Source organism: Panthera onca, chromosome B2 (assembly GCF_046562875.1).
Source record: "Panthera onca isolate mPanOnc1 chromosome B2, mPanOnc1 haplotype 2, whole genome shotgun sequence".
NCBI classification, from domain to species: Eukaryota; Metazoa; Chordata; class Mammalia; order Carnivora; family Felidae; genus Panthera; species Panthera onca.
In genome coordinates, this window is record NC_138343.1 from 15,502,328 (window position 1) to 15,520,589 (window position 18,262).

The window sequence follows — 18,262 nt, forward strand, 5'->3', positions numbered from 1 at the left end:
GTTTCTCCTCCTTCACAACAGGTGCAGGGGAGACTGAGGCCTCGAGGAGGACAGGACCGTAAGGAGGGCCCGCCGGCCACGGTGGCAGGTGCGAGGCATCAGGCCACCCACCTCATGAAACAGGGACTGGTCATGGTGATCGGCGAGCACCTGTTGGGGGCCCTCGAGATACTTCTGAAGACCCCGCCTGGCCAATCACTTCATCTTGCTGAAGTATGCATCTAGCAGGTGATAGAATGTCTAATTTACCACAAGGATATACAAAGGATAAAAAAGGTGCCTCCCGGGGAAGCGAGGTGCATCCATCAGAAGGGTCTGATTCATAAATATCCACTGGCTGCCAGCGGTATGTGAGGAAAGGTGCTGGGTAGAAGACAAATACCCAGATAATCCCACACAGCGGGTCACTGGGGAGCCAAAGGGCAGCAAGAAAAAACAAAGGAGAGGAGAGTTAGCTGAGGGGAGGCTGGGAAGTTTGTTATGGGACCTCAGTCTGAGGAGTCAAGATATACACATCCGAGTTCAAGTTTTGCCAATGACTGTCAAATCTTCACGATGGGCTAATTATTTAACCTCTCTGAGCCCCAGTCTCCTGGGGCAAAATTAGGTAAACCTATCGTAAGAGGAGGGTTCGTGCATGTGACGTGCCTGTAAACGAGGCCCTCTCCTGGTATTTAGAGAAATGGCCTTCCAAGTGGATTCAAAGTAACTCTCAGCTTCAGACTGTTCACACCGCTGTCAGGGCAACTTGCCAAAACCCCAGATCGCCTTGCTTCGCCCATTAGGACTCTGAATACCTGCCCCGTCCACAAAACCAATGCTCCAAGAGTGACACAAAGGGAAAATCCAGTTAACACTTTATGAGCTATACTAGTCAAGGCCAAGAACTAAATCAACGTAAACGGACCACCTGATTACATCTGGCCTCCACCCCTGGCGTTTGTGGGCAGGAAGGGGAACACCTAGCCGAACATCAGTCTTAGTAAAGGCTGGTTTTCTATAATAGAGTTGTCACTTAGCAGATCTGCTCCCAGGAAAAGTTCTCACTGTTAAAGGGAAGTGAAAACCATCAGCCTGGGAGCAATAGTTTAAACACAGCACGATGTGCAGGACCCTGCACAACTTGACCCATATTATTATTATTTTTTAAAATGTAATGTATTGTTAAGTTGGCTAACATACAGTGTGTAAAGCGTGCTCCTGGTTTTGGGGGTAGATTCCCGTGATTCATCACTTACATACAACACCCAGTGCTCATCCCAACAAGTGCTCTCCTCAATGCCCATCACCAATTTCCTCCATCCACTGCCCCCGCATCAACCCTCAGTTTGTTCTCTGTATTTAAGAGTCTCTTATGGTTTGCCTCTCTCCCTCTCTGTAACTATTTTTTTCCCCCTTCCCTTCCTCCATGGTCTTCGGTTAAGTTTCTCAAGCTCCACATATGAGTGAAAACATGCGATATCGGTCTTTCTCTGACTTATTTTACTCAGCATAATACCCTCCAGTTCCACCCACGTTGCGGCACATGGCACGATTTCATTCTTTCTCATTGCCGAGTAGCAGTCCGTTGTATATATACACCACATCTTCTTTATCCATTCATCAGTTGATGGACATTTAGGCTCTTTCCATAGTTTGGCTACTGTTGAAAGCGTTGCTATAAACATCGGGGTGCACGTGCCCTATGCATCAGCACTCCTGTATCCTCTGGACCCATATTATTAAACCCACCCTCGTTCCCTGTTCCCTGTCTCCATGTAACTTACCCCTCAGCCACATGCAACGACGTGTTACATGCTCTTGGCCTGGAATGTGCTCCCCTCCCACCTCCACGGGGTTAATTTTATGTAGCTTTTAATATCTGTGTCAGGCGATGCCTGAAGTGATGCCTATGTCTCCAGGGACTCCACCACTGCGAAAACTGTGATCATCTGTTTGCTTGCTGCCTCCCCTCCCCAGCCACGCTGTAGTCTCCTTGAAGGGCAGGCACTTTCGTCAATGGCTTAACGACAAAAAGGGGGCATCCTCATCAAATATGTGGAAGAAGTGAGGAAGAGAAGGAAAGGAGGGAGTGGAAAAAGTGAACATTTACTGGTCGGGCTGTCCACTGTTCTAGAAACTTCCACATCTGGCATCTCATTTCATCTTTATAAAACTCGGCAGGAGAAGTGTCATTATCCTTGTTTTAGTAGGCAGGAAAGTGAGGCTCTGGGAGGGCAATTATAGGCCCGTGAGGACCCAGGTAGTACAGAAGGGGGTGGGAATTTGAACTCATCATGTTTTAGTACGCCGTACCTAAAAACTGAATTGGGATACTGGTAAGACTGTGAACTTAAAGACAAACCCCACTAACTGTACAGGTGCAAGGTGGAGGAAACATGTACAAGATAGCATTACTTCTTTGGAAGTATTTTCAATCTTACTAACCAGGGTAGCGTTCTACCTTGACACAGGCCACCCTTGGGCACGGAGTTTAAAGGCTTCATCTTGGACGCTGCATTGTAAGGGGTCAGGTTGGGAAAGGGACTCATCTGTTGACTCATCTGAGGACCTCATCACGCTGACTGCCTTGGCCTCTTTTGCCCCAAAAGGCAGAGGTGAGTAGTTGCAACAGAGCCTCAAATATTTACTATCTGAGCGATCAGAAAATGTTTTCTGAAATTTGTGTGGAACCACAAAAGGCCCCAAAGAGCCAAAGCAATCTTGAGAAAGCAGAACAAAGCTGGGGCGGGGGTGGGGGGATCATAATCCCAGATTTCAAGATATACTACAAAGCTGTATGGTACTGGCACAAAAACAGACATGCAGGTCAACAGAAAAGAACAGAGAACCCAGAAATAAACCCACACTTTAATGGTCATTCGTCTACAACAAAGGAGGCAAGACTATACAATGGAGAAAAGACCATCTCTTCAATAAATGCTGCTGGGCAAACTCGAGAGCCAAATGCAAAAGAATGAAACTGAATCACTTTCTTACAATATACACAAAAATAAACTGAAAATGGATTAAGGACCTAAATGTAAGACCTGAAACCATAAAAATCCTAGAAGTGAGCATAGGTAGGGCTCTCTTTGGCCTTAGCAACAACTTTCTGGATTTGTCTCCTCAAGCAAAGGAAACAAAAGCAAATTAAGCCATTGGGAATACACCAAAAGAAAAAGCGTTTGCACAGCACAGGAAACCATCAATAAAACAAGGCGACCTACTGGATGGGAAAAGATATGTGCAAATGACATATCCAACAAGGGGTTAATAACCAAAATATATAAAGAACTTCTACAACTCGATATCAAACAAACAAACCAATTAAAATATGGGCAAAGGGTCTGAACAGTTTTCCAAAGAAGACATCCGATGGCCAACAGACACCTGAAAAGATGATCAACATCATTTATCATCAGAGAAATGTAAATCGGAACCACAATGAGGTATCACCTTACACACGTCAGAACGGTGTGGCAAAAAATACAATACATGAAAGTAACCTAGGTGTCCCTCAATAGATGAATGGATAAAAAGGATGTGGTATATATGTCTATATAGAGAGACAGACATATATCTGTATCTCCACAATGGAATAATGCACCGCCATAAAAAAGAGTGAGATTTTTGCTGTTTGCAACAACATGGATAAACCTGGAGGGTATTATGCTAAGTGAAAGAAGTCAGGGAAAGACAAATACCATATGATTTCACTTATACGTGGAATCTAAAAACCAGAACGAATAAGCAGAAACAGACCCATGAATACAGAGGACACACTGGTGGCTGCCGGAGGGGAGATGGGTGGGGGGGATGGGCAAATGGGTGAAGGGGAGTGGGAGGTACAGGCTTCCAGTTATGGAAATGAAGAGGTCACAGGGATGAAAGGACCGCATGAGGAATACAGTCAATGGAAAAACAACAAGCTTTTCTGACCGCTGGCTTAAACCAACGTTTCCTAACCTCGATCACACCTACACTCACTTCGTGTGTGTGTGTGTGTGTGTGCGCGCGCCCGCCATATTTGAAGTCCATTTATACTATTTTATTTTTTTTATTTTAGAGACAGAGTGCACGTGAGCGGAAGAGGGGCAGAGAGAGAGAGAGAGAGAGGCAGAATCGTAAGGAGGCTTCATGCTCAGTGTGGAGTCCGATGCAGGGTTTTTTTTTTCAACGTTTTTTTTTTATTTTATTTTTGGGACAGAGAGAGACAGAGCATGAACGGGGGAGGGGCAGAGAGAGAGGGAGACACAGAATCGGAAACAGGCTCCAGGCTCCGAGCCATCAGCCCAGAGCCTGACGCGGGGCTCGTGAGATCGTGACCTGGCTGAAGTCGGACGCTTAACCGACTGCGCCACCCAGGCGCCCCCCGATGCAGGGTTTGATTCCACGATCCTGGATCGTGACCTGAGCTGAAATCAAGAGTCGATGCTCATCCGACTGAGCCACCCAGGTGCCCCTCTGTCTCTCCCCCAAATTAAAACATAAATAAAGAACACAAACGCCATTTCAGCCTCATCTTAAGCAACAGCTTTGTAACCACGGGTTTTATGTGCTAATTATTACGTGTGTTTGTAACTTAGGTTAAACTAAATACGCGACTGTTAAAAACTTTTAGAGAAAAGTTGTCCTACACTCAACTGATGTGCTACCAGGAATGCATATCTCACATTTTAGCTGAATAATGGCCTAGACCAGATTTTCTCGGCATCGGCACGACTCCCATTCAGGCCAGACAGACAACTCCTTGTGGTGAGGGTCACTGCAGGGGGCTTAGCAGCGTCCCTGGTCTCTACCCAGTAGATACCAGTGGCACCTTCTCCAGGTGTGGCAACCAAAAATATCACCTGACATTGCCAAAAGTCCCTGGGGACCAACTGGGGACCCGGTCAAACTCCTGGAGGAAAAAGCTGACTCATGTAATAACATCCCTTCTAGACCATTCACGGCAAAACTCCTTGGGATGGAGCACTGAGTTTGCTTGGCATTCAGACGGATCTCGTTGCCTGTGGTTTGTGTTCATGGTTCCTCTCCCCAGTTAGCTGCCTGGGAACTAAAACCACAGGTAAACATAAGGCCTCTCATCCCCGCCTCCCGAATGGAACCTTCTTTTACCGTTACCATACTACTGCACACAAAGAGGGTAACAGTTGACATTTTAACAGCTCACCCTGTGCCACATACTGGTTCAGGCAAGCCTCGCAACAACCCTGTTGGGTAGGTACTACTGTTATCCCCCCGTTTTAGAGAGGAAAAGTGAGGCACACGGCCAAGGTCACAGCTGCAGTGGTGCAAGCGTTACCGATCTCAGGCAGTAAGACAGCAGAACCTTACCCCTTACTGACGTCACCGTACCGCTGCCCAGGCAGAAGCGGAAGTCCTGCTATGGCTTTGAACCTTTCCCTGCTTCCAGAACCTTCCCCTCCCCACCATCTCTAGGGCTGCCAGACAGGTCTGATCGGGTACTTCTCCCACTGGAGACTTCTGAAGGGTGTCACTGTCACCGTGATAAAGTCCACCCCCTGTGGCCTGGACTAGGGGGACGCCTCATGAGATGGTCCTATGCTTCCTTTCTCTGTTACTATTCTTCACCCCAGAGCAAGCCACACTGGGCTGCTTGCTGCTTCCCAAGCACACTGGGAGCCTTCCTGCCTCCTCTCTGTTCCTGCCATTGCTCAGGCTCCGAACTATCCCCTCGGAGTGTGGCCTGGGGCATCCCCCTCCCTTCGGGGATAGCTCATGTGCCATTGCTTTTGAGCAACCTTTTCTGACTTTTCTAATAGAAACCAGGCCCTTCTCCCTGCTTCCAGGCCCTGAGCCCACCTCTGAGAGAGCACTGGTCACCTTACGTTGTGATTACGTGTCTGCGCATCTACCCCCTGCCCCACCGACCGTGAGCATCGCTGATGGAGGCGGGTTATTAATTATCTTTATCCCCCAGCCCCGTTTTTGTGCATGCTTTTGGAACTGATGGAAAAGTCAGGCAAATATTTGAACTGAAGTCTCCTGGAATCACAGTAGGATGCATTGTATCTATGATTTAATTCATAAAATAACGATCCCCGTGACCTTTAGAGCCTTGCCGTCGTAGGGAAAATATCCTTGTGGAAGGAGAATTAAGGTTTTGGAAACCGTGATCGAGAGAGTGTTTCCCTAAGAAAATAATCTGAGATGAGGCAAAGAGATCTAGGCAAGGAAGAATGTCATGGTACCCACGTGCCTTCCACCTTGGGACTATGTGAGCACAGAACATGTGTAAGAAAGAGTTAAGGTCATTATGTTTTCTAATAAATTTTTTTAATTATAAATTATAAATCATAAATGACAGACGGGGTGTGAGCAGGGGAGGGGCAGAGAGAGAAGGAAACACAGAATCCGAAGCAGGCTCTAGGCTCTGTGCTGTCAGCACAGAGCCTGAAGCAGGGCTCAAACCCACGAACCGCGAGATCATGACCTGAGCTGAAGTCGGATGCTCAACAGACTGAGCCACCCAGCTCATTTCCCATTTTATACTCACGTTTTCCAATTTTATACTCATAGCCCATCAGGTCACTTCCATTAAGACTGTCCAGAGTTAGACTGTCTTGTAAGGTAAGGTAGTTGGGCTAGACGAAATCTAGGTGGTTTCTTCTTCTATGACATTCTATAATGAATTTAAATAAACACCAAAGGCCCTAAATTATTCTCCACGGATGGGGAAAAAGAGGAGATTCTCTTTCCCCTTCACGTAGCTCCAAATGTTGTAATTTTCTCAGCAAATGTCTTAGGGATGAACATGCAATGATATTTACGACACATCGGACAGCTGTGCCATTTTGACTATTTCCATTCTACGCATTAAATATAGCAGGGGCTCCACGGCTCAGGATGAAGGAGCAGGGAGCATCCTGCCAAACAATGACAATAGCTAACACAAATGGTCCTTTAAGGGCCCTAGAAAAGTGCTTTGCAAATGTTCATCATCTCATTTAATTTGCACAAAACACTGCAAAGTTAGGAAGGGTACTGTTATGATCTTACGGACGAGGGCATTACGTTTCTCAGAAAACAAGTGATCACGTGGTTGTGATCACGGCAGGGACATAAACATGGGTTTATGTCCTGAGCCTGTGCCCTCAGCATCACCCATGCCGTCTTGTCCCAGAGAACCCTTGATGCCGACGATTTTCTTGTACATGTACGTGCTGTGAAATGCAATCTGCACCCCAAATTCCAGAAAACACACTGGGAAACATAATTTTCCACCCATCAAAAAGCAAGGGTAAGAGATCCTCACAGAACCCAACTACTCTCTTGCTAGGAATTTTGCTTTGAAGAGCCCCAAGGCTATTATGGAACACAGACGCAGGTCTGAATTCTGGACTCAGGCAGTATAATAGTTTCAGGGTGAGCAGGTGTTCAGGCAGAAGAGGACGCAAGAGAGAGAATAACTGGGAGGCTGAATAATCCAGCCTTGGATAATGGAGTGCTGTCACTAGAAAGGGGGAATGCAGTGGGTATCTTGTGGCCACATTAATGCCTATATCACTGAGGGTAGAAAGGCCTCACCATCATCTCGTCCCACTTCCCTGCCTTATTTTTCTTCAGTGCCCCCTCCCTGCTTTAAGCACATTATGTTTTCATCGGTCTCCTCCACTGAAACGTAAGCCCACAAGGATGCGGACGCTGTTTTGCCTTCGTTGGCCAAAAATGGTATCTTCCCTCAAGGAAAAAAAAAAAAAGAACCAACAGGAGAGTATAAAGAAAAATTTACCTCAAATGGGATGCCTACTGCTTTCAACACACGGAAAACAGAAAACTTCTAAAAGCTTGAGAGCAAAAGGGCAGTCCTACATCAGAAAAAGCATGCGTTTCCAACTCTCTGCTCCTTTGTCGTGTCCCCACGATACATCGCAGAAATGAAAAGTTTTATTTGCTCACTCAGTCCTATATCCAAGAAGAATAACACTGATTGAGTCTTTGGAAAATCCGACTCCCCCTTTCGACTCTTATTAAGCCAAGTAGGAAACACACAGATTGAGATTACAAAGGTATCCCTCAGATTTCCATCCACCTCCCCTCTGCCATTTTCCTATCATTTAAATAGTCACATGTTTCTAAGAAATCCTTGGACTTTGAAAATTAAGAGCCTGTCTTAATGGTAAGGGAGAAACAGCTTTTTTTTTTTTAATAATTCATAAAGAAATGCATGTCAAAACCTCTACAAGAATTCAGGGTCATGACCACAGTTGGCCTCTTGACAAGAAAGCTTCATAATCATCGCTTTACCTCCATCACGTGGTTAACGGGCAGAGGCACAGAAGGACACTGGGCCTCATCCATGCGTCGGGGGATTATCAAACACCTTTGATACTCTTTTAGAAAAATGGGGACAGGTTTTGAAATTAAAAACCGTCTATTTTAAATCCTAATCTTCCTTGAAAATACTTGGGGACCATTTTATCATCCCTTACTGAAGGAAAACGTGTAATAAGGAGAGACCGCTTTCTGGCATCGGATTTCAGACGCAACGCTTCGTTAAAGTTTTTAAGACGGAGTTAATCTCCTCGAAGGACAGAGAAAATTGATTATCTACAAATGTAACACTGAAAGTGAAATGAGACTTCCTGAGGAAGAGCTTTTGAGTTCTGGTGCCCACGAGTTACAAAGAAAGTCTTCGGAGGGGAGAGAGAACGGTTTTCTTCCTGGAGACCAAAAACGTGTGAGAAATTAGGGTACAAGTTGCAGCGCCCGAGGCTGAAGAGTGACAGAAATAACCACTGAAATCCAAGAAAATCATTAATCTGCTTCATTTTAGGCAAGCAGGCACGCTTTGTGTGTTTGATCGTGGCCTTCTAAGATAAGAAACTCAACATCAGAGCTTTGTTTTTTGTGGGGGTTTTTTTTTTTTTGGTGGGACTTTAGTCAGCAGGAAACTATGCCGTTCTATATATAGACTAGGGTCTGAGCCTTCCCGAGTGGAGAATGTGTTTGGAGCCTCTTTCTCCCCAGCAGTGGTGATAAATTTAATTTCATTCATTCACAACCCTTTCTCTGCCCTTTACGAGGACCAGGGACCCACATTTCTGAAATCCTGTCTGGGCTGGGTGTCAGAAAAGAAAACCCTAAGGCACACACAGTCTGACCCGCAGCCCACCCTTCCCAGCATCCTCCGGTCCTGATGGAGGAGCCAAACAGTGGTGGCTTTCTCACACGACTTTGTCCGCAGACACCAGCAGGAGTCTTGGGTCACGCTTGGCTGGATGCCAGGAGGGTAGGACGTGCAGTGAGGAGGCCTATGCTTGAGACCCCGCTGGGCCACTCACCAGGGTCTCACACACCAGGCTTGGTTCCTCATCAGCTGAATGGAGAAACCGGTTTGCTTTCTCAGAGGATAATGCTGGTGTGGTGAGCTTCCTATCGGTCAATGCTGGGGGTGGCGGTTTTAACTAGGGCTATACTTAAACCCTGGCCATTTTTCATCAACCAGTCATTATGGATATTGCCCATGAATTTATCAAAACACTTCCTTTAGCGTTTTTGTATTTTTTGCCTGAAAAATCTTCCCGGACAACGGTTTCTGAGAAGACCAAAGAATCAACAGTCATGCATCGGGCAAGAGCAGGGTTTCTGCTGACACACACGTAGGAATTCAGGAGCAGATTCTCTTTTGAAAATATACTTCCCTTTTTTTATCCTCTTAAGACTTCAAAAGATGCCAGTGGTTTGCGCGGTCTCATTAACCTTCCTTTTAAGCAGTCTGCTCCTCACCTCGAAGCTCAAGATCGGTCTTGCTCCCAGTGACCTCACCTTGCACTGAAATCACGTCACGCCCCCCCTTAGAATGAGAGTTAAATTATAAAACGCTGCCGACGTGCCACCACTTGAAGATAAATGTATGCTTCACAAAGATATGACCTAAAGTAAGAGGCTGACGATACCGGTGTTGAGGTCAGGGACAAATACGGTCATCAATACGAGGAGGAGAGTCCTTTCCCGGAAACGCATTTCTTTAAAAACGTACGTTGTTTCATATGTGACGAACAAAACGCTGAACTTCTTCAAACCAGTGCTACTTTATAAGCAAATGACATTTAGGTGCTCAGTTTCGTCCTTGCCAGGGCACCAATGTACATCTGCTTACCATCACAGAACACTCTGATTTGTAGACGGAAGCGTTATAACACAAGCCAATGCGGTAATTAGACTGTTATGGCTACAAAAAAAACCCCTTGGAAATCATCCAGTTCAGGACCATGAATTATTCTTTAGAATTCCCTGTGACCCTGGAGGTCACATGAAAAAAAAGTACTTGTCACCATGGAATGGATTTATCCTAGGACTATGAATCAACTGTGCCCTTTGAAAGTTCTCTAATTCTGGAATAATGGGATTTGAAAGATCGAAGGAATCTTGGGGGCGGGGGCTACTGATTTCATTTGCTTCTGTCCAAAGTTGAAGTTATTTCTTTTTTTTTTTAATATTCTTGACAGGTAGTAACTTAATCCCCAGCTAATATATAAATATAAAAATGGGGACATTACAAGCAAGCACACTAAACTAGTCATATACCTACACTTATCAATATTATTATTTTAAAGGAAAGGCCACAGATGTTATTGTGTGACTACCACAATGCTTGGCATGTGGTACTCAAGAAGCACTGCTGAGAGTTCAACATGGTTCTGGAAGCCTTTCGGCATCTGGTTGACCATCACTGGTCTGGACTTGCTCATACAGCCATATTCCCAGAAACATTCACATTAGAGCTAACAACCTACTTCAATCTATCTAACATGAGGTTATGGAGTGGGACAGGTCCTGAGCAGAGATCAGGAGAGAAGATGACCATCTACAAACCAAGGAGACAGAGGACTCAGGAGAAACCAGCCCTGTGACACTTTGATCTTGGACTTCCAGCCTCCAGAGCTGCGAGCACAGAAACTCCTGTTGTTTAAGTGCCCTAGTCTGCGGTCCCTTGTGATGGCCGTCCTCGAAAACGAATTCAGTCATGATCTGATTTTTGAAAAAAAAAATTTTTAATGTTTATTTTTGAGAGAGAGAGAGAGAGAGACAGAGTGCGAGCGGGGGGTGGGCGGAGAGAGAGGGAGACACAGAATCCCAAGCAGGGCTCCAGGCTCCGAGCTGTCAGCACACAGCCTGATGTGGAGCTCGAACCCACGAACTGTGAGATTGTGACCTGAGCCGAAGTCGGACACTTAACCGACTGGGCCACCCAGGCCGCCCCATGTCATGATCTGATTTTTGTTGCACATTGTCTGTCTGACTGAAGGGGAAGGAATGGAAACAGGAGACCAGGAGGGAGGGACAGTGGAGGTTAGGCCACTGGGTAGCAGGAGCAGGTACAAAGTGGCTCTCAGTATAGACCTGATAGGATTTGCAGACCCATCAGACATGAAATATAAGATAAAGAAGGGCGTTAAGGGTGATGTTCAGATTTCTGGCCTGAGCAATTGGAAGTATGAATTTTCCTTTTCCTTAATTAAGCAGGAATCCTTTAAAGTGTATTCCCTTAAGGGGTGCCTGGGTGGCTCAGTGGGTTAAGCGTCTGACTTCAGCTCAAGTCATGATCTCTTGGTTCGTGGGTTCGAGCCCCACGTCGGGCTCTGTGCTGACAGCTCGGAGCCTGGAGCCTGCTTTGGATTCTGTGTCTCCCTCTCTCTCTGCCCTTCCCCTGCTTGTGCTCTGTGTCCCTCTCTCTCAAAAATAAACATTAAAAAATTTATTTTATTTTATTTTTTTTTAATTTTTTTTTTTAACGTTTTATTTATTTTTGAGACAGAGAGAGACAGAGCATGAACGGGGGAGGGTCACAGAGAGAGGGAGATACAGAATCTGAAACAGGCTCCAGGCTCTGAGCGGTCAGCACAGAGCCCGACGCGGGGCTCGAACCCACGGACCGTGAGATCATGACCTGAGCCGAAGTCGGACGCTTAACTGACCGAGCCACCCAGGCGCCCCTAAAAAATTTTTTTAAAGTTTACTTATTTTGAGAGAGAGACTGCGTGGGAAGGGTAGAAGAGAGGGAGGGATGGAGGGAGGGACGGAGGGAGGGAGAGAGAGGGAGAGAGAGAGAGAGAGAGAGAGAGAGAGAGAGAGAGAGGCAGAGAATCCTAAGCAGGCTCTGCACCATCAGTGTGGAGCCTGATGTGGGACTCGAACTCATGAACTGTGAGATCATGACCTGAGCTGAAATCAAGAGTTGGCCACCTAACCAACTAAGCCACCCAGGCGCCCCTCCCATCGTCATTTTACTAATAGGGAAGCCAGAGGACAAGGAACCGATGAACTGAATTAAGATGAGAAAATTAGTGGATGATTACGATTTTAGGTCTGAATTCCAGGATTTATGTCAACTAGATCACAGAGCGTACTGCAGATATTAAAAACCACATGATACCTGGAATGATAAAACATCACTTTCAAAAAAGATACGAATCATCAGGAAAGGAAACGAAGACCATGTGATTTCAGGAAACCGACAAAAACAAAATCTCCAACAAGACTGGATCAAACCGATTTGCAATGTGCCTTTTAGGGGCCACTGAAGGGTGACTTTCCATGGAATCTGGTGTAACATTCACTACTGCCTCTTGGACACTTTCAGGGCGTGCCATGCAGCAAGACAACTGATTGGATGGACTAAGTCCCTCATTCTCCATAAATAACGAGGTTGCTGGTGGTGTTATTTTCCCTGGTTTACGGATGAGGAATCAAAGGCAAAAAGAAAAGGTGTCAGGCTGAAATCCCAGCAGTTTACGATTTTGGATCCTAGACGCTTACTGTGATGCGGGGGCGGCCTCCAGCTTGGCCACGCAGGCGAGGGCAGCCCCGTGACCTCGGTAAACACGGCCCTCTTCAAGTTTGCTTCAGCTTAGTCTCTAGTTCCTTCCCTCCTCCTGTACCCCTCCCCCCAGAACGGGTGAGCCAATGCTGTGAGCAACCAACCCCGTGTCACATTTTTGTGTCATTGAGCAAGTTCAGGTTAGAGTAACGAGTAAGAACAGATTTGGAACGGATTGAGAGTGTTCTTGGGAGGCCACGAACAAGACGATAAAGGGTCTAGAAGCCATCTCAATAAATGATTATTATAATGAGTTAGGGATTATTCGTGCAGAGGAGAGAAGCCCTTCATAAAGTCAGTGGTAGCTACCTTCAAAGCTTGGGAAGCTTTTCACAGGCAGGGAAAGAAAACTGAGGGGGTATAAGTTATGAGAAGTAAAGCTTTTGACCTAATGTAAGAAATAACTTTGTAATAATCGCACCTTCTTGACAACGGGGTGGGCTATCTTGGGACCCAGGGAGGTTCCTGTTCTCACGGGGAGTAGAGGACAGGTGGTCAGGAACACAGCAGTAGCCAGTGGGCTGGCTGCCTGGATGCTTTTTATGGTCCTTTTCAATGATAACATGACAATTTATTCAGATTTATGGCCCAAAGTCTGGCACGAATGCTGCTTAATTATTCATTCGATTTTCGCATTACTTATAGTGTTCCGTCAGGATCGGGCCACAGGTCTGCACCAATGCCGTACACGTGACATCCCATGAGACCCCGGGGTCTTTGCAGGTGGCACGCACTTTGCATAAGTGCTCAGTAATGTGTCTTCCTTCTTTCAGTGTTTTTTGGGATCACTGGAAATTAGCAAGAGAAGGGCAAAATAACTCTTCCTTTCTGTGTTAAATTTGGTCAGAACAAGAATGAAATCATGTTGACAGGCAACCAGGAGAAGTTTTAGGCAGTAAAAAAGAAGGGCAGCATCACCAGAGAGAACGGCGGATCCCGCACTAAACTAAAAGGTGGCCTGTGACTTCAATGCTTCAGATCCTTCCAGGACTCCTGGATGCTCAGAAAAATCCCTCCATCTTTTAAAAAAAATTTATTACATTTATTTATTTATTTTGAGAGACAGAGAGCGCAAGTTGGGGAGGAACAGAGAGAGAGGGAGAGAAAGAGAATCCCAAGCAGGCTCCGCACTGATTAGCACAGAGCCCACTGAGGGGCTCAAACCCACGAACTGTGAGATCGTGACCTGAGCCAAAATCAAGAGTCGGATGCTCAACCAACCGAGCCACCCAGGTGCCTCCAAAATCTCTCCACCTTTATTTGTTTCAGTGGTAGGCTTCTCTTTCTCTGGAGGGTGATCTTGTTAGAGTGATATATACATGAATTCCCTATGTCCTGGCTGGTCTATCAGAACAACCCTGTGTCTTGACCGAAGACAGGAAGGGAGTGAGACAGGAAGTAATAAGAGTCTGAGGGTAGCACGGAGCACAGGGGGCTGCCTTGGTCGTGCTGTTCCCTTTCCTACCCGTGTCCATATTATATTGTGATATTATGGAACAGAACAGATCTGTTTTCTTTGATTCATTTCAGTAAAGAACCTGACCTGGTTTGGGTCCAAAAGACCTGTCCATTGGTCTACACTCAACTGAAATGTTCTGCAAACATGCGCAGAAATGACTGAAGAACAGCGTGTCACTTGGTTAGTACTTTCCATGGAAACTCTTAAAATGGCATCCTTTGAGTAGAGACGTATTGAGCAACTAACATGCTGTCCTGAGTTCCTGCGAGAATCTCTTTCAATTGATTCAAGTTCCTACGAGATACAAAGACTTACTGGATATATAGTCGGCGTGGGGATCGGGAATTATGTTGAGTATTAGCCGTCTCCAGGAAAACAGCTGTCCTATTGCGGAAAGAGGTCTGGATTTGCATTAGGAAGAGCCAGGCTGGGGGACGTGTCCCCTCGATTCACTACCTGGGATGGTGCTTTTCAAAACATCTGTGAGGAAGGACCAGTTCTGTTGGCCGGTTGGTTGGGATATTTCTATTTTCAATCTATCACAAAATGATGCTTTTGTAAAACATAATAGAAAATACATAAAAAATGAAACCCTTTCCTATTATCATACTCAACAGACATAAAATCATTGTCCAATCACTAGGAAAGTGTCTAAAAGCTTGCTCTCAGTTTCTGTATCTATAGGGTTGCAGATGGCCAACAAGCAATCTGTGGACCACTCTTCCGAGAAGCTGGCATTGGGGAGCTCACTTAGCCTGCCTTAGTTTCTCTACTAACCCAGCCTCCCTAGCTGATGTGAGGATTAAGATAATAGTCTATCAAAGGCGAAAAAGTGCCATCCAAATTTGAAATGACTCCCTTCCTTATTAACGATAACAGTAGTTGGAAAGGATGGTAAGGGGCCAAAGCAATCTTTTTTCAGTGAGGGTGGATATTGATATACCATCAAGTCAGAATTCCCAGCAACGGCTACTTCCTCTGGAATCAATTAGGACCCAAACCCAGAATACATGGCTGAGAGTCTGGACACTAGATCAGAAAGCTCCTGACCAGGTTCATCTTGCCTCTGGCCCTCTGGTGGCCAGCGGGCCCTCCAGACTACAATTCTCCCATCTGTAGGACCCAGCTAACAGCTGTCACTGCTCTGGGACAGATACAGACGGTCCTGAACTCAGACACCTTCTGCACGGCGGAGTGCAACACTTTCTTCCTGTGATGCTAGGGAATTAGGTCAAGCAACACGCCTTGGAATCACACTGGGAAATCTGGCAGAAGTGGGGTGGTATTTGAACACACACACAGACACACACACACTCTCTTTCTCTCTCTCTCTCTCTCTCTCTCTCTCACACACACACACACACACACACACACACACACACACACACACACAATTCAGAACGAGTCCTTCAGATTCTCTTCGCAGATCTCCCAGCAAGGTAACTAGAGGAGGATTCTGGAGAAGGAGGGGGCTGCATCAGGTGTGGCTAAACATTAACGGCTCAGTAATCAGACTACAGCACCCCGCTTCCTTCATCAGCAAAAACAAGTGCGTGCCTTTCTACCTCTCCTCGCCCCCTACTTCTCCGCTGCTGTCCTGCCGGCTCTCATCCTTTCTTATTTTATATTCAGATCATCTTTCTCCATCATAAAAATAATATACACAAGATAAAAAATTAGCAGTACAGAAATATATGAAATAGAAAAATAAAAGAATTTCTCTCCTTCTCCCCATCTGAGGGATAGCCACTATTTTTTTTTAATTTCTTTAATGTTTATTTATTTTTAATTTTTTTTAACGTTTATTTATTTTTGAGACAGAGAGAGACAGAGCATGAACGGGGGAGGGGCAGAGAGAGAGGGAGACACAGAACCGGAAGCAGGCTCCAGGCTCTGAGCCATCAGCCCAGAGCCCAACGCGGGGCTCGAACTCACGGAACGTGAGATCGTGACCTGAGCTGAAGTCGGACGCCCAACCGACTGAGCCACCCAGGCGCCCCTAATGTTTATTTATTTTTGAGAGAGAGAGACAGAGAGCGAGCGAGCGCGCGCACGAGTGGGGGAGGGGCAGAGACAGAGAGGGAGGCACAGAATCCGAAACAGGCTCCAGGCTCTAAGCTGTCAGCACAGAGCCTCACGTGGTACTTGAACTCACGAACCTTGAGATCATGACCTGAGCAGAAGTCGGACGCATAACCGACTGAGCCACCCAGGTGCCCTCCACTATTAATAACTGTATGTATATGTTTTCAAGAAATGTTGTTATAGAAGCATATGTGTTATATATAAAACACATATATGTTACTCTTTATATATATTTATGTACTTACATATACTCACATATAAGTACATATATCAATATATTTATATTTAAAACTTACATTAAATATATATTTTATATAATATATAATTTATTACAAACATAAATGTTTAATATGTATTATATATCTATGTATTTATATATTTACACATATGCTATTTACACAGTACGTATGTGGATACATCTGTTACTTTTTCTTTTTTTTTTTTTCAGAGAGAGCGGGGAGAGGGGCGGGGGGGGGGAGAGAGAGAGAGAGAGAGGGAGAGAGAGAGAGAGAGAGGGAGAGAGAGAGAGGGAGAGAGAGAGACAGAGAGAGAGAGAGAGAGAGAGAGAGAGAGAGAGAGAATCCCAAGCAGGCTCCACACTGTCAGCACAGAGTCCAACGTGGGGCTCGATCTTACAACCCTGGGATCATGACCCGAGCCGAAATCAAGAGTCAGATGCTCAACCGACTGAGCCATCCAGATGTCCCACTTCTCCTTTCCGATAAATGTGACTGTTCTATAGTTTGGCAACAGGCGACATTTTTTTTTTTTCTTCCATACTTCCCTTGACATTCGGTTTTTGGTCTGGTTTTACTTTCAAACTCCCCCCCGCCCCCCGCCCCCCACCCCAAGTGAGAATGAGCCCTTACCCTGGTCTTGATGTTCCTCAGTCATGGTCAGATCCCCGACCACCTTACCCGGCCACGCCCACCCCCCCCTGCCCCCCCCCCTCCCGTCCCCCGCCAGTTACCTTTCCAGCCTCTGCATGGTCATGGCCAGCGTTTTGTTCAGCTCCTCTATCATCCTGCAGCCGGAGGGGTGCATGGGGAGGGAGCCGGTGGTGGAGGGCAGGTGCGGCCCGAGGCTGCCGTACTGCAGCTGGTGCAGGACCGTGTGGTGGTGCTGGGCCCCGCTCTGCTGGCCGCTCTTCTGGGCCGCGTAGGACGCCAGGGAGAGGTCTGGCCCCCCTACAGGCATACAGATCATGACTTTCTTTGGAGGTAGCGGAGGGGACAGTTTCACTGGCAGACAAGGCAATTTCACAGGGGCGCCAGGATCTGCAGCACAAGGAGGGCGAGAGGCACACGTGAGTTCGGGGGGGGGGGGGGGGGCGGAAGAGACCTAGAACACCACTCGTACCCACCTTGGGACTGTGGGCACGGACGCGGGCCCCCACTGAAGACACCAGCAGGGTTGGTGCCCCCACCACGCACCCACCCGCTCTGGTTTCCCGCCTCGAGGGAGCTCAGGGACCCAGGGATTAGCCGTGTGGGTCACACGGCCATCAGGCTAAGTATTAGGCTCACCAGCAGCAGGAAGGGGAAGTGAATGCGCTCTATGTGATCACAGAAACCCCTGGAACTTTAACCAGACCTGCTCTAGGAAATGCCATGGTGTCTACAATTTTACCACTGTCACGTGAACATAATCCTTTTCAGCCGGCACTTTCTAATTCTTCTTCTTCTTCTTCTTCTTCAATTTACACCTTACATCCAAGTTGATTAGCATAGAGTGAAGCAATGATTTCAGGAGTAGATTCCCTAGTGCCCCTTGCCCATTTAGCCCATCCCCTCTCCCACCACCCCTCCAGCAACCCTCTGTTTGGTCTCTGTATTTAACGGTCTCCTGTGTTTTGTCCCCCTCCCTGTTTTGATATTAGTTTTGCTTCC

The 18,262-nt window shown here is 46.5% G+C and overlaps 1 protein-coding gene across 7 annotated transcripts in view; it reads right to left on the minus strand.

The window, feature by feature from the left end:
• Positions 1 to 18,262, minus strand: part of PHACTR1 (phosphatase and actin regulator 1) — a 559,123-nt gene that overhangs the window by 48,588 nt on the left and 492,273 nt on the right. For 5 of the 7 annotated variants that reach the window (XM_078446625.2, XM_078446623.2, XM_078446627.2 and 2 more), the window contains one exon: positions 17,344 to 17,650. In XM_078446625.2, the coding sequence (XP_078302751.1) occupies positions 17,344 to 17,650 (307 nt within the window). The remainder of the gene's footprint in view (positions 1 to 17,343; positions 17,651 to 18,262) is intronic. The other 2 variants (XM_078446629.2, XM_078446624.2) reach the window with 1 other exon arrangement.